This window comes from Eleutherodactylus coqui, chromosome 3 (assembly GCF_035609145.1).
Source record: "Eleutherodactylus coqui strain aEleCoq1 chromosome 3, aEleCoq1.hap1, whole genome shotgun sequence".
NCBI classification, from domain to species: domain Eukaryota; kingdom Metazoa; phylum Chordata; class Amphibia; order Anura; family Eleutherodactylidae; genus Eleutherodactylus; species Eleutherodactylus coqui.
Genome location: NC_089839.1, coordinates 199,751,851 through 199,772,831, shown reverse-complemented (window position 1 = coordinate 199,772,831; position 20,981 = coordinate 199,751,851). Strand labels below are relative to the sequence as shown.

At 47.6% G+C, this 20,981-nt stretch overlaps 1 protein-coding gene across 1 annotated transcript in view; it reads left to right on the top strand.

The window, feature by feature from the left end:
- The window catches only part of LOC136621324 (IgGFc-binding protein-like), an 86,037-nt gene extending 66,194 nt beyond the window's left edge, over window positions 1-19,843 (top strand). Inside the window, exon 6 of the mRNA XM_066596757.1 lies at window positions 19,587-19,843. Coding sequence (XP_066452854.1) covers window positions 19,587-19,780 — 194 coding nt within the window. The 3' untranslated portion in view covers window positions 19,781-19,843. The remainder of the gene's footprint in view (window positions 1-19,586) is intronic.
- The last annotated feature ends 1,138 nt before the right edge of the window (window positions 19,844-20,981 follow it).

Sequence of the window (20,981 nt, the reverse complement as noted above, 5' to 3'; positions counted from 1 at the left end):
GAAAAGGTGAAGGCCATCACGGAGTGGGCCCAGCCAGGGTCGTTGAAAGCCCTTCAACGCTTCCTCGGCTTCGCCAACTACTATCGCAAATTCATTAAAGACTTCTCCGTGGTGGCTAAACCTCTAACGGACCTCACCAGAAAGGGGGCAGATGTGAGGACCTGGTCTTCTGAGGCTCTGAGGGCCTTCAATACCCTAAAGGCGGCGTTCTCTTCTGCACCTGTCCTAGTACAACCGGATCTGTCCAGCCCTTTTGTGGTGGAGGTAGATGCCTCTGAGTTTGGTGTGGGAGCGGTACTGTCCCAAGGTCCCTCCACTCTCACCAACCTTAGACCGTGTGCCTATTTTTCTAGGAAGTTTTCGTCCACCGAACGGAACTATGATATAGGCAACCGGGAATTGCTGGCGATTAAGTGGGCTTTCGAAGAGTGGAGGCATTTTTTGGAAGGAGCCCATCACCAGATCACGGTACTCACTGACCATAAAAACCTCACTTATCTAGATTCCGCTAAGAGGTTAAATGCTCGGCAAGCCCGCTGGGCCTTGTTTTTCTCCCGGTTCAATTTTGTTGTTACCTATAGACCCGGTTCTAAGAATGTCAAGGCTGATGCCCTGTCTAGGAGTTTTGGTTCTCCGGAACCTTCCGAGCCGGAACCTGAGAGCATTCTCTCCCCTGGGGTGGTCCTCGCTGCTGTCTCCTCCGACCTTTCACCTCTCATTCACGCCGCTCAACAATCTGCTCCTGAAGCCCTTCCGGAAGGCAAATTATTTGTCCCGTTGTCACTGAGATTGAAAGTGTTAGAGGAGACACATGCTTCAGTCCTAGCTGGACACCCCGGCATCAGGGGTACTCTGGAGTTAGCGGCCAGACTCTATTGGTGGCCGCACATGGCCAAGGATGTACGGGTATTTGTGTCCGCGTGCCCGGTTTGCGCAAGGGGGAAGAACCTCAGGAGACGTCCTGAGGGGCCTCTTCTGCCCTTGCCCATTCCGTCCAGGCCATGGTCCCATTTGTCCATGGATTTTATTACTGATCTGCCATCCTCACTGGGGAATACGGTCATTTGGGTAATAGTTGACCGTTTCTCCAAAATGTCTCATTTTGTTCCACTTGGCAAGTTGCCTAACGCCAAACTTTTGTCTGAGATGTTCATCAAGGAGATTGTTCGGTTACATGGGATCCCCGAGGATATTGTGTCTGATAGAGGGGTTCAGTTCGTCGCTCGCTTCTGGCGAGCCTTCTGTAAAAATCTAAACGTTAACTTGTCCTTTTCCTCCGCTTTCCATCCCGAGAGTAACGGACAAACGGAACGGATGAACCAAGAACTTATCCAGTATCTGCGACTGTTTGTCTCTGATAACCAGCATCAGTGGGCCAACTACTTACCTCTCGCCGAATTTGCTATTAACAACCATGGTAACTCGTCGACCCAGCTGTCACCTTTTTTTTGTAACTATGGGTTCCATCCCCGATTCTCGCTTTCTACTCCGTTGGTCTCGAACAATCCGGCCGCCGACATATCCGCTGAAGAACTGTGCACAGTTTGGGCCCAGGTTCGTAAGAACCTGCAGGGTTCCCAAGAGAAACTGCGTAAATACGCAAATAAAAGACGTACTATCTCTGCACCTTTTGTGGTCGGGGAGCAGGTTTTATTATCATCCAAGAATCTGAGACTTAAGGTTCCCTCCCTGAAACTTGCTCCTCGGTTCATTGGCCCATTTACGGTTTCTCAGGTTATCAACCCGGTGTCATACAAGTTGGCACTTCCTGACCCCTGGAAGGTCCACAAGGTTTTTCACAAGAACTTGCTTAAGAAGTATGTGACTCCAGTTCTCCCCACCCAGAACCCGCCTCCTCCCTCTCTGGTACAGGGGGAACTGGAGTATGAAGTAGAAAGGCTTGTGGATGCCCGACGGGTTAGAGGTGGGCTGCAGTACCTGGTCCACTGGAGAGGATTTGGCCCTGAGGATAGGACGTGGGTCCCTGCCAGGGACGTTCATGCGCCACGCCTAGTCCAGGCATTCCACAGGGCTTTCCCGCTTAAGCCCGCACCTGGCCATGGGGGTCCGGTGTCCCCCCGTAGAAGGGGGGGTACTGTCAGAACCGGCAACTCTCGGGGCCGCCGTACCCGCACCACCGGTCCGGCCACCCGGGGTACGGGAGCGCGGCGCAGAGGTACCCCGGTTCTTGTGATCTCCCCGGGCCGCTGTAAGACTGGTCGCCGCCGGGTTGCTAGGGAGGCAGCTGGTGCTTCTAGTGTCCTGACTACCAGGCTGGCTTCCTTAGTAACTGTCTGTGCTGATAGACTGGGGGCGTGTCCCCAGCACCGCCCTGATTAGCCCTGCTGCTGTCAGGCTCCCCGCCCCAATCAGCTTCTGGGGCGGGAGCGCTGACAGCATTTAAATAGGTGTGTTTTCCTCTCAGGCCTTGCCAGTGTTAGTTTGGTTCTCCAGCTGCACCCGCGTTTATCCTGACTGCTCTTGTGACCTCGGCTTTTCTGACACCTGCTTTTGGACTTGACTACGTTTTTGCCTGACCCCTCCGTACTGCGTACCCTCTTGTTGCCTACCCGGATTGTCTGACCATTCTACCGTTGTTTGTCTCAGTGTCTGTTTGTCCTCCGTGTCCCGCTTCCCTAGTGAGGGTAGGGACCGTCGCCCAGTTGTCGCCCTGGGGGTTAGCCCAGGGGGGCAAGTAGGCAGGGACAGGGGTTGCGGGATATATCAGGGAACCCCATATCCCGGACACTGTCCTGACAGCTATGATTCCTAAACCCTTTCTCCGATTTGGATGTGGAAACTCTCATATTGCAGCTGGGAGTGTGCACTTTCAGCCCATATTATATATATAATTGTATTTCTGAACATGTTTTTGTAAACAGCTAAAATAACAAAACTTGTGTCACTGTCCAAATATTTCTGGCCCTAACTGTATATCGCCCATTGTCATCAATGGGGCCAGCGGCATTGAAGGCAATGGGTGTACACCGTAATCCTCTGTGACAGCAGTGGCAAGTGGCATGGCTTTCACAAGGATGGCGAAGGCAATATCGGGCTGTGATTATTCATCGCCTGTGTGAAACCGGCATTAACGAAACGTTGGGTCTTTTTTTTCCAGAGATAGAACCACTCTTGTCCAGAGTCTACTATTGCAGCTCAGCCCCTATTCACTTGAGTTAATCTATATATAAAAAGGCGAAAGCCCTCACTGACTAACTCGCCACTAATTCTCTAACTTCTCAGTGTTATACAAACATGAAATTTGGCACGACCATTTCTTAGGTCCTAAATAGGAAAAGTAAAGGGGTCACAGCTCGATTATTCAATGCTAAGTTCAAAAGTTATGACACCTCTAAGTTTATATACTAAGTCTCCCTGCACACGGGCGGAATTTCCGCCCGTGGCCGCTGCCATAGGATTGCATTAGAAAACGCAATCCTAGGCAGATGGCCGCGATTTGTCCTCGTGAAATCACATGCGGAAAACAAATCGCGGCATGTTCTATTTCTGTGCGGGTCTCACAGGGGCCCGCACAGAAATGTCACTGGTGACGGGCCAGCTCCTCTTTTTGCATGGCTGTCCGGCAGTTGGCTCATAGCGCAGAGAGGAGATGCCGGGAGCAGGTAAGCCGCAAGCCTCTGCAGGGGCAGGGGTGGGTCCGCATCCCGCTGCGAGAATTCTCGCAGCGGGATCGACTCGGCCGTTTGCAGGTGGCCTAAGGAGAATCTAACTGACCTCTGTGTGCATATATACTGCGGAGAATCTACCTCACCTCTATGTGTATATACTAAGGAGAATCTACCTCACCTTTATGTGTATATACTGAAGAGAATCTACCTCACCTCTATGTGTATATACTGAAGAGAATCTACCTCACCTCACCAGGACACACTCATCTCCCTGCGGTCTGGACATTGTGACAGGCTACATAAAATGACATAGAAATAAGATAGATAGATAGATAGATAGATAGATAGACATGAGATAGATAGATAGATAGATAGATAGATAGATAGATAGATAGATATGAGATAGATAGATAGATATGAGATAGATAGATAGATAGATAGATAACCTGCCTTTTATCATTTATAACTGTATTCATAGATTTTCTTTTGCCGTTTTTTCCACAAGGACAAACACAAAGAACATTTGCAACTAGAGATGAGCGAGCACCAAAATGCTCGGGTGCTCGTTACTCGAGTAGAACTTTCCGCGATGCTCGAGGGTTCGTTTCGAATAACGAACTCCATTGAAGTCAATGGGCGACCCGAGCATTTTTGTATATCGCCGATGCTCGCTAAGGTTTTCATTTGTGAAAATCTGGGAAATTCAAGAAAGTGATGGGAACGACACAGAAACGGATAGGGCAGGCGAGGGGCTACATGTTGGGCTGCATCTCAAGTTCACAGGTCCCACTATTAAGCCACAATAGTGGCAAGAGTGCCTCTCCCCCCCCCCCCAACAATTTTTACTTCTGAAAAACCCTCATTAGCAATGCATACCTTAGCTAAGCACCACACTACCTCCAACAAAGCACAATCACTGCCTGCATGACACTCCGCTGCCACTTCTCCTGGGTTACATGCTGCCCAACCCCCCCTCCCCCCGGCACGACCCAGTGTCCACAGCGCACACCAAAGTGTCCCTGCGCAGCCTTCAGCTGCCCTCATGCCACACGCTGGCCTCATAGCCACACCACCCTCATGTCTATTTATAAGTGCGCCTGCCATGAGGAGGAATCGGAGGCACACACTGCAGAGGGTTGGCAGGGCCAGGAAGCGACCCTCTTTAAAAGGGGCGGGGCGATAGCCCACAATGCTGTACAGAAGCAATTCACATCCAATTTGTTGCCACCTCCGTCAGGAGCTGCAAACGTGGGCATAGCAATGGGGAATCCATGTGCCACACAGTATTCATTCTGTCAAGGTGTCGCATAGCTCAATCGACACTGCAAGGGGAAAGCCGTCTGCGCTCTGCCCCCTACCCAAGTCAGTCAGTGCCTTTGAGCCAGACAGGTCAAACACCGCAATGGGAACTAAGTTTGCACCAACAGCATAGGTGGGTCCTAGGAAACCAAAGACATGAACAAAAAATTGATCTGAGCGGCCAAACATGGCAGACTTGCAACGCGCCCACGACATAGGCCTCGGCCCACAGCTTCAGCAATCCTAGGCAGGAAGCGGACTTTCACTGCACCCAGGACATAGGCCTCTGCACAAACCCTCAGCAATCGCGGGCCTACAGCGAACTCCAATGCTAGCGTAGCTGTGCACGTCTCATTAGCGCTGTATTGATCCTGTAGTTTGTCCCAATGCAGTGCCCCGGATAGTAGAGCTAACGTCAGATTAAATACAGATGGGCTTCAGCCCACACTGCATGCCCCAGTCAGAGCGGGGTTTTTTATAAATAGTCACAGGCAGGTAATTCCGCAATGGGAATTCCCTGTGCACCCACAGTATGGGTGGGTCCCAGGAACCCATCGGCGTTACATAAATGTATCCCATTGCAGAGCCCTGCTGAGTAGAGCTAACGTCAGATACAATACATGTGGGCTTCGGCCCACAGTGCATGCCCCAATCAGACTGGTAATATGTACCTTAACAGTAACCGCGTTGGTGGGAATGTGGTGGCGACTGCGGACCTAGTAGCGCGGTTTTATTTAGTTGGTTTTCGGAATGTGGCCAGGATTAAGTGGGCCGTGGCGGGGGGGGGGGGCTCTCTTGTTGTGTTGTTAAGGGTGAAATTCTTGGACTGCCACTAGACGGACCAATGCAAAGGTATTTGCCAAGAATGTTTTTATTGTTGGAGGAGGAGGGGGATGTTTTTGAGGCACTACGTGTCCTCTCCACGTGTCCGTGGTTATATGCACCTTAACAGTAACCGCGTTGGTGGGAATGTGGTGGCGACTGCGGACCTAGTAGCGCGGTTTTATTTAGTTGGTTTTCGGAATGTGGCCAGGATTAAGTGGGCAGTGGCGGGGGGGCTCTCTTGTTGTGTCGTTAAAGGTGAAATTCTTGGACTGCCACCAGACAGACCAATGCAAAGGTATTTGCCAAGAATGTTTTCAGTGTTGGAGGAGGAGGGGGATGTTTTTGAGGCACTACATGTCCTATCCACGTGTCCATGGTTATAGGCACCTTAACAGTAACCACTTTGGTGGGAAATGGCCTCGCCGCCATCATGTCTTTGGGAAGCCTCCGTTTCCACACCCCAGTGACATAGCATTAGCAGCGGTATAGGCAGAGCCCAGAATTAGTAACATTTCAGCGGTAGCATTAGGGACAGGCCCCAGTAACATATCACTAGCAGCATTATAGGGGGAGCACAATATTAGTTCCATTTCAGTAGTAGTAGCAGTCCAGACAGGCCCCAGTAACAATTCCGAAGCAGCAGTATAGGGGGAGCACAGTCTTAGTTCCATTTCAGTAATAGTAGCACTCAAGACAGGCCCCAGTAACAATTCCGAAGCAGCAGTATAGGGGGAGCGCAGTCTTAGTTCCATTTCAGTAATAGTAGCACTCAAGACAGGCCCCAGTAACAATTCCGAAGCAGCAGTATAGGGAGAGCGCAGTCTTAGTTCCATTTCAGTAATAGTAGCACTCAAGACAGGCCCCAGTAACAATTCCGAAGCAGCAGTATAGGGGGAGCGCAGTCTTAGTTCCATTTCAGTAATAGTAGCACTCAAGACAGGCCCCAGTAACAATTCCGAAGCAGCAGTATAGGGGGAGCGCAGTCTTAGTTCCATTTCAGTAATAGTAGCACTCAAGACAGGCCCCAGTAACAATTCCGAAGCAGCAGTATAGGGGGAGCACAGTATTAGTTCCATTTCAGTAGTAGTAGCAGTCAAGACAGGCCACAGTAACATTTCCGTTGCAACAGTTTAGGGAGATAACAGTCTCTTTCACATTTCAGTAGTTGCAGTATAGACAAGGCCCCAGTTACATTTATGTAGCAAAAGTGTAGGCCAACCCCACACACCTTTCTGTACCAGGAGTGCAGGCGAAGCCCAGAAAAATTACAAGGCTTACACTGTAGGCGAGGGCCCCCAAAAATTGGTGTACCAACAGTACAAATGTACCTCTGAAAAATTGCCCATGCCCAACCAAGAGGGCAGGTGAAACCCATTAAGCGCTTTTGTTACTGTGGCTTAATTAATAACTAGGCCTGGAGGCAGCCCAGTTAAAATAAAAATTGGTTCAGGTGCAAGTTTCAACGCTTTAATGAGAATTGAAACGTAAAAACATTGTTTACAAAAGTAATATGACTGAGCCTTGTGGGCCTAAGAAAAATTGCCCGTTCGGCGTGATTATGTGAGGTTTCAGGAGGAGGAGCAGGAGGAGGAGGGTGAATATAATACACAGATTGATGAAGCTAAAAGGTCCCCGTTTTTGATGGTGATAGAGAACGATGCTTCCATCCGCGGGTGCAGCCTACGTATTGCTTAGGTATCGCTGCTGTCTGCTGGTGGAGAAGAGAAGTCTGGGGAAATCCAGGCTTTGTTCATCTTGATGAGTGTAAGCCTATTGGCACTGTCAGTTGACAGGCGGGTACGCTTATCCATGATGATTCCCCCAGCCGCACTAAACACCCTCTCTGACAAGACGCTAGCCGCAGGACAAGCAAGCACCTCCAGGGCATACAGCGCGAGTTCAGGCCACGTGTCCAGCTTCGACACCCAGTAGTTGTAGAAAGCAGAGGCATCACGGAGGACTGTCGTGTGATCGGCTACGTACTCCCTCACCATCCTTTTACAGTGCTCCGGCCGACTCAGCCTTGACTGGGGAGCGGTGACACAGTATTGCTGGGGAGCCATAAAGCTGGCAAAGGCCTTGGAGAGTGTTCCCCTGCCTGCGCTGTACATGCTGCCTGATCTCTGCGGCTCCCCTGCTACCTGGCCCTCGGAACTGCAGCTTCTGCCACTAGCGCTGTCGGATGGGAATTTTACCATCAGTTTGTCCGCCAGGGTCCTGTGGTATAGCATCAATCTCGAACCCCTTTCCTCTTCGGGTATGAGAGTGGAAAGGTTTTCCTTATACCGTGGGTCGAGCAGTGTGTACACCCAGTAATCCGTAGTGGCCAGAATGCGTGTAACGCGAGGGTCACGTGAAAGGCATCCTAACATGAAGTCAGCGACGTGTGCCAGGGTACCTGTACGCAACACATGGCTGTCCTCACTAGGAAGATCACTTTCAGGATCCTCCTCCTCCTCAGGCCATATACGCTGAAAGGATGACAGGCAAGCAGCATGGGCACCCTCAGCAGTGGGCCAAGCTGTCTCTTCCCCCTCCTCCTCATGCTCCTCCCCCTCCTCCTCCTCCTCAACGTGCTGAGATATAGACATGAGGGTGCTCTGACTATCCAGTGACATACTGTCTTCCCCCGCCTCCTTTTTCGAGCGCAAAGCGTCTGCCTTTATGCTTTGCAGGGAACTTCTCAAGAGGCATAGCAGAGGAATGGTGACACTAATGATTGCAGCATCCCCGTTCACCATCTGGGTAGACTCCTCAAAGTTTCCAAGGACCTGGCAGATGTCTGCCAACCAGGCCCACTCTTCTGTAAAGAATTGAGGAAGCTGACTCCCACTACGCTGCCCATGTTGGAGTTGGTATTCCACTATAGCTCTACGCTGCTCATAGAGCCTGGCCAACATGTGGAGCGTAGAGTTCCACCGTGTGGGCACGTCGCACAGCACTAAAAGTAGTGGCAACTGGGAACCGAGTAGCGCGGGGCTGCCGCCACCATCATGTTTTTGAAAGCCTCCGTTTCCACAAGCCTATACGGCAGCATCTCCAGGCTGATCAATTTGGCTATGTGCACGTTTAACGCTTGAGCGTGCGGGTGCGTGGCGGCGTACTTGCGCTTGCGCTCAAACAGTTGCGCTAGCGACGGCTGGACGCTGCGCTGAGAGACATTGCTGAATGGGGCCGAGGACAGCGGAGGTGAGGGTGTGGGTGCAGGCCGGGAGACGGTCGTGCCTGTGTCCTGAGAGCGGGGTTGGATCTCAGTGGCAGGTTGGGGCACAGGGGGAGAGGCAGTGGTGCAAACCGGAGGCGGTGAACGGCCTTCGTCCCAACTTGTGGGGTGCTTGGCCATCATATGTCTGCGCATGCTGGTGGTGGTGAGGCTGGTGGTGGTGGCTCCCTGGCTGATCTTGGCGTGACAAACCTTGCACACCACAGTTCGTCGGTCGTCTGCACTCTCAGTAAAAAACTGCCAGACCTTTGAGCACCTCGGCCTCTGCCGGGTGGCATGGCACGAGGGGGCGCTTTGGGAAACAGTTGGTGGATTATTCGGTCTGGCCCTGCCTCTACCCCTGGCCACCCCACTGCCTCTTCCAACCTGCCCTGCTGCTGCACTTGCCTCCCCCTCTGAAGACCTGTCCTCAGTAGGCTTAGCAAACCAGGTGGGGTCAGTCACCTCATCGTCCAGCTGCTCTTCCTCCGAATTCTCTGTGCGCTCCTCCCTCGGCCTTACTGCCCTTACTACTACCTCACTGATAGACAACTGTGTCTCATCGTCATCGTCCTCCTCTCCCACTGAAAGCTCTTGAGACAGTTGCCGGAAGTCCCCAGCCTCATCCCCCGGACCCCGGGAACTTTCCAAAGGTTGGGCATCGGTCACGACAAACTCCTCTGGTGGGAGAGGAATCATTGCTGCCCAATCTCGGCAGGGGCCCGAGAACATTTCCTGGGAGTCTGCCTGCTCCTCATAATGTGTCATTTTCATGGAGTGAGGAGGCTGGGAGGAAGGAGGAGCAGCAGCTAGAGGATTCAGAGTTGCAGCTTTGAACGGCTTAGAAGACTGTGTGGTCGATAGATTGCTGGATGCACTTTCTGCCATCCACGACAGGACCTGCTCACACTGCTCATTTTCTAATAAAGGTCTACCGCGTGGACCCATTAATTGTGAGATGAATCTGGGGACCCCAGAAACTTGCCTCCCCCTAATCCCGCAGCAGTCGGCTGCGATACACCTGGATCAGGAGCTCGGCCTGTGCCCACACCCTGACATGGGCCTCCGCGTCCTCGCCCCTGTCCACGTCCTCTAGGCCTACCCCTACCCCTCAGCATGATGTATTACGAGTAGAGCAGAAACAGAACGCTGTAATTAAATGTGCCGCTTATTGGCCTGTGGTTGGAGGCTGACTTCGCGTACGGAACGCACGGCAGAGGCTGGAAACAATTATGCGCAAGGCTGGGTATTAATCACCAACTGCTACCCCCAGCAGAGACGCAGTAAACTGAAGGCAGTGACAGGCAGGCCAAATATAGTATATTTTTAAACTTTTTGGGAACAACCACACTGCCTCTGATATACACTGTATTTCGATTTCCCTGTTGGAGGCTGACTTCGTGTACGGAACGCACAGCAGAGGCAGGAAACAATTATGCGCAAGGCTGGGTATTAATCACCAACTACTCCCCCCAGCATAGACGCAGTAAACTGAAGGCAGTGACAGGCAGGCCAAATATAGTATATTTTTAAATTTTTGGGAACAACCACACTGCCTCTGATATACACTGTATTTTGATTTCCCTGTTGGAGGCTGACTTCGCGTACGGAACGCACAGCAGAGCCAAGAAACAATTATGCGCAAGGCTGGGTATTAATTCACCAACCCTGCCATTTTCTCCACCTCACATTGGAGCGCTAATCTCATTTTTTTACTTATGATATGATGCCCGCGATTACTATTTAGAGGGAACTGTTTAATTGCTGAATTAGCATCATAACCTTGTTCATTCTTTTGTACATAAATAAATATTGTATATTTTTGTCACTCTGTGTCACTCTATCTGCTGAATCGTATCCTGAATCTGCATCGCAACTCCGTTCAGGGAGCAGAAAAGGGGAATCCTCGCGGCGGAACAGTTCTGTCTCTGGACGGAACCCAACAGCACTGGACAGATCCCATTGGATGGAAGAAAAAGACCTGCATGCTGCACTTTTTCTTCCGGTATTTTCAGTCAGGTCTGATGGAACCTCTGGCTGAAGGTTCCAAATCAGAAGTGAAACCACCCTCAGGGTGGAGGAGTAACTTCTGACAGCCGGAAGTGACGTCAGACGCCAGGAGCAGTGCGCCGAGACAGAGGCACGAGCGGGGGGCTGAAGGGGACATCGGAGCAGCTCAGCAGCCGATACCGGCGCCGAAGCAGGTGCGGGGGCAGTAAGGTGAGACCGGAGCGCAGTAGCCGGCGCCAATAGGCCACCAGGAGTCCAGCGCCAGCAGCAGCGGAGGGGACCAGAACAGAGCAGCAGAGCAGCTGAGACAGGAGGGCAGAGTGAGCAGCCGCCGGGAGAGCGGGTGACGTCACCAGGAGGAGTGGAGGAGTGGAGGACCCGATAAGTATCTTCTGTGTGTGGTTGTGAGCTAAGTGTGTGTCTTCTGTGTATCTGGTGTGCCCTAGTTGTGTCTTCTGTGTGTGTGTGTGTCTGGGGGTCTAAGTGTTTGTGAGGGGAAAAAAAAAAAAAATTGTGACCGGGTGCGCATAAGTGTCAGCGGGTAAGCGGTTGCGCAAGAGTGGCAGCGTGTGAGTGGTTGTACAGAGGCAGCAGCGTGTGAACGGTTGCAGCAGCGTGTGAGCGGAGGCAGCAGCGTGTGAGCGGTTGCAGCAGCGTGTGAGCGGTTGCAGCAGCGTGTGAGCAGTTGCAGCAGCGGGTGAGCGGTTGCAGCAGCGGGTGAGCGGGTGAGCGGTTGCAGCAGCGGGTGAGCGGTTGCAGCAGCGGGTGAGCGGTTGCAGCAGCGGGTGAGCGGTTGAGCGGTTTCAGCAGCGTGTGAGCGGTTGCAGCAGCATGTGAGCGGTTAAGCGGAGGCGGCAGCGTGTGAGCGGAGTGTGAACAAGTCTATCTTCACTACTTCCACAAGTAAATTGTAGATCCCCATTAGGATGAGCTCCATGTCTGGCAATGTCATCCAATGTGCTACTTGTGCAAAGTATGCGGTCCTTGATCAGCCGATCGAGGGTGCATACTGTTGCGCAAGATGCGAGCACGTCGCACATTTAGAAGCCCAAATTCTGGATCTAAATGAGCAACTGGCAACACTGAGAGCCATTGACAACATGGAAAGGAGTTTGCTGCTCACTGAGCAGACACTCGCTGGGGTAGAGGCGGGGGCGGATGGTGGTACAGAAGTGCAGGGGGAGCAGGCAGTCAGCTGGGTGTCAGATAGAAGGAGGCGTAGAGGGAATAGATCCAGGGAGGCTGGTCCTGAACTGGCACAACCCAACATGTCTGCAACGCTGGCAGATGAGGGCGATGCCATTACAGAGCCAGCACCGCTGCAGCACGACATGCCCTCTGAACGCCAGGGGGATGACTGCTCCGGTGAGACGGGGAGTGCAGGGCAGGCTAGACAGGTTCTAGTGGTGGGGGACTCAATTATTAGGGGGACAGAGAGGTCAATCTGCCATAAAGACCGGGATCGTCGAACGGTGTGTTGTCTTCCTGGCGCTCGAGTTCGACACATTGCGGATCGGATTGACAGATTACTGGGAGGGGCTGGTGAGGATCCAGCGGTCATGGTGCACTTTGGCACCAATGAACAAGTTAGAGGTCATTGGAGGGCCTTAGGGTCCAAGCTCAGGGTGAGGACCTCCAGGGTAGTTTTCTCGGAAATACTACCGGTACCTAAAGCCACACTAGAAAGGCAGCAGGATCTTAGGGAGGTAAACAAGTGGCTCCAGAGTTGGTGTAAGAAGGAGGGATTTGGGTTCCTGGAGAACTGGGCTGACTTTGCTGTCGGCTACAGGCTCTACCGTAGGGACGGGCTGCATCTTAATGGGGAGGGTGCAGCTGTGCTGGGGGATAAGATGGCTAGAAGGCTGGAGGAGTGTTTAAACTAGGGACTGGGGGAGGGTAAAATGAGAAATAGTAGGGTAGCCAGTGTAACTAGCGATCCGGGTCCAAGCAAAGGGAATGGGGGTCGAGCAGGGGGTGGGGTTAGTACAGTTAGAACTGATAGATCAGCCATAAGTACGAATAGCAACAAAACAAATTTAAAAAACAAAAAAAATGATATAAATTGTATGACCACGAATGCAAGAAGTCTGATTGGTAAAGTGGGTGAGCTTGAAGCGAGAATGACTGATGAAAATTATGATATAGTCGGAATTACGGAAACATGGCTTGATGATAAGTGCAATTGGGCGGTGAATTTGCAGGGGTACAATCTCTTCAGAAGGGACCGAAGGAACCAGAAAGGGGGAGGGGTATGTCTGTACGTCAAATCGTACTTGAAGCCGAGGCTACGGGAGGATATAGGGGTAGGAGATGAACAGGTGGAATCTCTGTGGGTAGAAATACAGGGAGGAAAAAATAACAAAATCCTGATAGGGGTCTTCTATAGACCACCAAAAGCAACAGAAGAAACTGAAAACTTACTACTAAGGCAGATAGAAGAGGTGTCAAAGCGCAACGAAGTAATTATCATGGGGGACTTTAATTATCCAGATATAACATGGGAGAAGGAAACCTGCAAATCTCACAGGGGTGATAAGTTCTTGAGAGTAATTAAAGACAATTACCTGAACCAACTTGTGCAGGAACCAACAAGAGGGAGGGCCATTCTGGACCTAGTACTAACCAACAAACCGGAACGTATAAAGGGGGTGCAGGTTGAGGGTCACTTGGGGAACAGTGACCACAATATAATCAACTTCCAGCTGTCAATCAATAGGAAGCCTTATCAGGGAGCGACAAAGAAACTAAACTTTAGTAAAGCAAAATTTGATGAGCTTAGAACTACTATCGGTAACATTAATTGGGACAACATCCTCAAAAATATCAGTACGGAGGACAAATGGGAAAAGTTTAAAAGGTTCCTAATCACCTCATGTGAGCAGTTCATTCCCTTTAAAAATAAAAGAAACTCAACTAAAAGGAAACCAATGTGGCTTGACAAGACGGTAAGAGGGGCAATAAACGAAAAAAAGAAAGCGTTCAAACTACTAAAGCAACAAGGCAGCGAAGAAGCGCTAAAATCATACAGGGAAAAAAAACAAAATATGCAAAGATAAGATCAAAACTGCCAAGGAGGAAGCAGAAAGACGGATCGCCAAAGAGAGCAAAAACAACCCGAAGCTATTTTTCAACTATATTAACAGTAAAAGGATTTGCATGGAGAGCGCTGGCCCTTTAAAAAATAATGCAGGAGAAATCATTGATGATGACGAAGGGAAAGCAAATCTACTAAACAGTTTCTTCTCAAGTGTATTCACAAACGAAAAGGAAATGTCAAACGAGATGCAGGGGAATAAAATGAACCCCCCACAAAATATCTCATACCTAACGCAGGAGGAGGTGCGGAAGCGACTAAAGAAAACTAAAATTGATAAATCGCCGGGCCCAGATGGATTACACCCAAGGATACTAAGAGAACTAAGTGACGAGATAGCTAGGCCGCTATACGTAATATTTCTAGATACTATCAAGACCGGTGTAGCACCATTGGATTGGCGCATTGCCAACGTGGTTCCAATTTACAAAAAAGGGAGCAAAAGTGAGCATGGTAACTACAGGCCAGTAAGTCTCACTTCAGTAACGTGAAAAATTTTCGAGGGGATTCTGAGAGACGCCATCGATGAGTACCTCAAGGAGAATAAGGGAATAACTCCTCACCAGCATGGATTCATGAAGGGCCGCTCATGTCAGACAAATCTGATCAGTTTCTACGATGAAGTAAGCTCTAAGCTGGACCAGGGAGAATCTATTGATCTCGTATATCTGGACTTCTCTAAAGCCTTTGACACCGTGCCACATAATAGGCTAATATACAAAATGAGGCAGCTCGGACTGGGCGAAAACGTGTGTAAGTGGGTAAAAAATTGGCTCAATGATAGAAAGCAGAGGGTGGTAATAAATGGTTCGTACTCTGATTGTACCACAGTCGCTAGTGGGGTGCCAAAGGGTTCAGTATTAGGCCCCACTCTGTTCAACATATTTATCAATGACCTGATAGAGGGGCTGCACAGCAAAATATCAATATTTGCAGATGACACAAAATTATACAATATAATTAATGCAACGAAGGACAATGTGCGGCTACAAACGGACCTAGATAAGCTGGGGGCTTGGGCAGGAAAATGGCAAATGAAGTTCAATGTTGAAAAATGTAAGACTATGCACATGGGCAGGAGAAACGGATGTCACCAATATTCACTTAATGGGGTACCACTAGGGAAAAGTGATATGGAAAAGGATCTGGGGGTATTAGTGGATAATAGACTAAACTGGAGTAACCAATGCCAGTCAGCTGCTGCAAAGGCAAATAAAGTCTTGGGGTGCATTAAAAGAGGTATAGGGGCGAAGGATGAGAACATTATCCTTCCATTATATAAGGCACTTGTCAGGCCTCACATGGAATACTGTGTACAATTCTGGTCACCGGTGCTCAGGAAAGATGTCACAGTGCTTGAGGGGATTCAAAGAAGGGCAACTAAACTAATACATGGAATGACGGGACTGAAATACCCAGAGAGGCTATCAAAATTGGGATTATTTACTTTAGAAAAAAGAAGGTTAAGAGGCGACCAAATAACCATGTATAAGTACATGAGGGGACAATACAAGGATCTCTCCCAAGATCTGTTTACACCCAGGACCACGACGGTAACAAGAGGACATCCGCTACGATTAGAGGAAAGTAGGTTTCATCACCAACATAGAAGGGGATTCTTTACTGTAAGAGCAGTTAGACTGTGGAACTCTCTACCGGAGGACGTACTGATGGCAAAATCCATAGAGGAGTTTAAAAGGGGACTTGATGTCTTTCTGGAGAAGAAGGACATTATAGGATATAAATCTTAGGTTAATTGTCAATCCGGGTATATAGGAAGGTAGAAACTATTATGGGTTGATCCAGGGAACAGTCTGATTGCCATTAAGGAGTCGGGAAGGAATTTTTTCCCCAAAAGGGCTAATTGGCTTCTGGCCTTGGAGTTTTTTGCCTTCCTCTGGATCAACACAGGAGGATAGACAGGCTGGACTAGATGGACATTGTCTTTATTCAGCCTTACATACTATGTTACTACCCCCAGCAGAGACGCAGTAAACTGAAGGCAGTGACAGGCAGCCCAAATATAGTATATTTTTCCACTTTTTGTGAAAAAGCCCACTGCCTATATAGCCAGTATACCTCTTTCCCTGCCTCACCAGTACTGCCCCTATACTCTGTAAAATGACTGCAGACTGAGGACGCTATGGTCTGCACGCCAGATATACAAAAAAAAAAATAAATTGTGCAACACTGCTAAAAGCAGCCTCAACGGTACTGCACACGGTCAGATATGGCCCTAAGAAGGACCGTTGGGGTTCTTGAAGACGAATATAACACCTAACACTCTCCCTATAGCAGCTACAGTAAGACAGCACTTTCCCTGATCTCTCTCAGCGTGCATCTGTGGTGAGCCGCGGGCGGGGCAGATTTAAATACTCGGGTGTCATCTGATCTCCCCAGCCACTCACTGCAGGGGGGTGGGATAGGGCTGGAATGTCACAGGAGGAAGTTGTAATGCCTTCCCTGTGTTTCTATTGGCCAGAAAAGAGCGCAAATTTCTCAGGGAACGAAATGTAATGGAGTCGAGCACCGCGTGGTGCTCGTCTCGAGTAACGAGCATCTCGAACACCCTAATACTCGAACGAGTATCAAGCTCGGACGAGTATGCTCGCTCATCTCTATTTGCAACTCCTTTCTTGACAAACTACAACAAAAACCCGGATGCAACTTTCCAGCTATATCTTGTGACCTGTGATAAAGCGGCTACAGTCACCGTGACGGTGTCTCAGCCATTCTTCAACAAGACGGTTCATGTTGACAAGGACAGTAGTAGCCTGGTGACCCTGGACTACACATATATGATGGATGAGACGGATATCACTTCCAAGGTAATATTAGTGACATCAGATGTTGCCATATCTGTATTTGCATTTAGCACTAGAGAAGACAGTGCTGACGCCATGACCTGTCTACCAGAAGAAGACCAGGGTAATGAATACTATATAATTACTCCTGAGGGAAATAGAGTTAGCAGACAATTTGCGGTGGTCAATGGATTTAAAAATGAAGTCCAAGTTCACATAACAGTCTCAGGATCCATCACATATAAGGGGAAATCCTACAAAACTGGAGACTCATTCACATTATTGCTGGAAAACAACAAGTCATTCAGTTTCAAAGTACTGATGACCTCACAGGAACCAAAATCTCATCTTCCGCCCCGGTGGCCATACTTGCAGGTCATACGTGTTTTTTAGACACCCTTATTGAACAGCTCCATCCTGTGGAGAACTGGGGAGACGTTTTTGCTGTGTTCCCATTCTTTACTCATACTACTGATGTCATTAGATTAATTGCAGGAAGTCCTGGTACACTTGTGACTATTAACAGCCCAAAAGGTACCACCCAACATAGTCTACAGGAAGGCGGCCATGTCCGAATCACTGTAGACAATATCTTGCTCATTAATGCCACCAAACCTGTTATGGTCTCATATGTATTCCAAGAATCTAGCTCAGCTGGTATACAATATAGTTATGATCCCTTCATCATCACCGTTCCACCATCATTACTGGGAAGAAGATATTACAAGTTTGTGACACAGTCTTTCTATGACAACTTTATCCTCATTGTTTCTTGAACATCTTCAGACTCAAAGTTCTACCTGGATGGAAAACCACCAAGTTCTTACCCAACAACTATGAAAGAATTCAATGGATTTAGAGGTTGGCAAGTCTCATTGGGTAAAACTGAGGGGCAGCATGAGATATACCACGAGACCTCCACATTCACACTTTATGTTTTTGGCACTGAAGCTTCTATCTCCTATGGATATTCAGTGGGGAAGGGTGCACCATGTCCAGGTGAGAGACATTTTATACTATAAGGGTATAAAAACTGTATTCTTCAAAGCAGCATATTGTGAACAGGAAAAGGTTGCCTGGTCTTGTTAAACTAATATGAGGAGACTGATGTACATACTATAGAAAAGTAGGAGATCTAGAGCACAGATAAAAATGGGCTACCAGAAGAGCTAGTTTCTCCCCAACATGCCCATCCATGATGTTTGGGCCAATTTGCCACCCTCATGTTCCTTGAACATGTAATTCTTTTTTATCATCAGACTCAAATTTTTTAGATTGAACAAATTTTTGAATATAAAATGATATATGAATGTCTGAAGTTATCTTCACTATTTTCCCTCTAGCGACTAGAAGAACACATCAGTATTCATAAATAGGTTTCTAGGATTTCAATATTGATGACTTATCATTAGGATTGGTCATAAAAGGGGTTGTCCCACAATAACATTTTTTAAGCTGCTAGCCTTGATCTAACACAAGTAAAGAAGCAATACTTATCTCTCTTTCCCCCAGTAAGCAGCATGACGGCTCCCACTGCTCTCCCGGGCTGTCCATTCTTTTAACATCAGCATTCACACCCTGGGTGCCATGATGCCAGGAATTCAGCACAGTGATAATTCAGCCTCTTATTAGCTACAATGGTCACCTCACTTCCCCTGCTTACCAGAATGGGGGAAGGATGGTAGGGGAGTGAGTATTATTTTTTCTGTTCTTTTAGATCATAGACAGCGGTTTAATTTTTTCTTTTTTTTATAGTGGGACAACTCCTTTAATCCCCTAATGACGTGGTCTTTTTTTTTCCATTTTCTCCTCCCCCTTATTAAAATTGGAACTCCTTTATTTATCCATCGATGTTGCTGTATGAGGGCTTGTTTTTTGCAGGACGAGTTGTATTTTTCAGTGGTAGCATTTAATGTACCATATATTGTACTGAAAAACTTTTAAAAAACTCTAAGTACAGTAAAATGAAAAGAAAGAACATTCCGCCATCTTTCAGTGTGTCTTATTTCTACGGCGCACAAACTGTGCGACACTACGATACCAAATTGTATAGTTTTTTTGCTGTACTACTTTTATTTTTTTTAAAGACATTTAATTTTTTTTAATTATTTTCTGCCGCCGACTTCTGCGCGCAATAACTTTTTTATTTTTTGCCGACATAGTTGTGCAGGTTCTCAGCTTTGCAAGACATCCTGTAGTTTACGTTGGTACAATTTCAGAATACGTATGACTTTTTGATCGCTTTTTATTGCATTTTTTTCCTGGGAGACAGGGTGGCCAAAAAAGTGCATTTCTGGCGGTCTTTTTTTCCCTTCAAACGACGTTCACTATGCGGGTTAAATAATGCACTACTTTAATAGATCAGACTTTTATGGACGCGGCGATATCAAATATTTTTTTTTGTATGATTTAGATTTTTTTTATTTTAGATATGGCAAAAGGGGAGTGATTTAAACTTTTATTATATCTTTTTTTTTACAAATAGTAAAATTTTAGTGATCTTATTTTTACTTTTTTTTTTTTAGCCCCCCCTAGGGGGCCACAACTAGCGATGCTTTGATTGCTTTGATCGGTTTTGCAGTATGATGTAATGCCATAGCACTACACCAGGATAGGAGAGCATTCAATTTTTTCTTTATTTTAAGCCCTTAGAACTTTTTCTGTCTTGGAAAACCCCTTTAATTCCTTTACAAATTGATGTTGGTGTTCTCTGTCTTCCGTAGAGGAGAAGCCCGCACATGGTGGCAGCTCTACCCTGGCATCAGTTTTGTCGGTGGTCCTGTGTGTTACGGTGATTTTGGCAGTGCTGGGTTTGGTGGTTCAGAAAGAATATTATAGAAGACAACAGCGAGTCCTGTTACAGAGCAGCAGCAACTCTTCCCGAAGAAATCATCCAGCTCATATCTGTATATTCTAGTTGCCATTGCCTTCTTTAAATTCTAGTATTATATACAATATATTAGCACTGGGATATTATATGGAGACTTTATAAAGCCATCTAAGCTTTTTTTTTGTTTTTTTTATTCTGTTTATTACTAATCTGGCAGATCACAATGCAATAAAGTCTGTATGTTATAAGTAAAAGCAGCTCACTGTGTAAGTGGTTCATATGAGAAATCATAAGTTGCTGCAGTTAATTATTATGTCAGTAGTTTGTAATGTTTTATGTATCTCCATAACACACTCATGCAGACGTACCTCAAAACACCTCTATTTGTCTATGCTCTTTTAAAGGTGATAAAATGGGCATTTTCATAGTCAATTACAATCTATTGGGTGTACCAGAACATCCATGGAGGCCTGTGTGCCTCCCCAAACACTGTCCTACTTTGTCCTTATGTCAAAATCACCCCAGTCTACATCTCCTGCATGTGCCGCAAGCAATGAAATCAGCGCATGCACAGCTCATCTGTCTCTTGTTCTGGGCAGATTCATTAAATCAACTGCGCATGTGTCGATTACATTCTGATGTGCAATGCGACATCTGATGCGATACCCAGGGACGTGTGATGTGAACACAGATTTATTTGTGTCGACACAATTTATTCTAAGGGAACTGTGTATTCTAAAATCTTAGAGTGGCTTATTACAGCATAGACATAGCTTTATGTATCAAGTAGGCAGGCTTATTAAAAGCTAACACTTATTGGCTCATCTTATCTTTTAACATCAGACAAAGAAATACGGAAGTATAGTTTACTTTCACTTATGCAAGTTAAGTACATAAAGGTAAAGGAAGACAGAGAGAGTGAAGGGGCCAATGGGGGATGTTGCTGCAATCTCCTTAGTATCCAGTTACATTGTGTTCATCTGTTACTATATAGGAGACTATTACATAGAGGAGGATTAGATAAATAGAAAAGCAGACTGTATCTACTTTTGTTAAAGAGAGAAAAATCTTTTAGTCAACTATGTTTATAAATGGGAAGTTAATAAAAGGTAAAGTTAGTATATAATAGCTACATTTCATTTGTTAGATACATATGTAGTAACAAAACTATATATAATATGCTTCAGCCTCCGGGCTGATAACAGAGAAACATAAATAAATAAATAGCTTATAAGTCCTCATACCACTGTTGCACACGTTGATTGCATGCTATGATGACCGTGTAGAC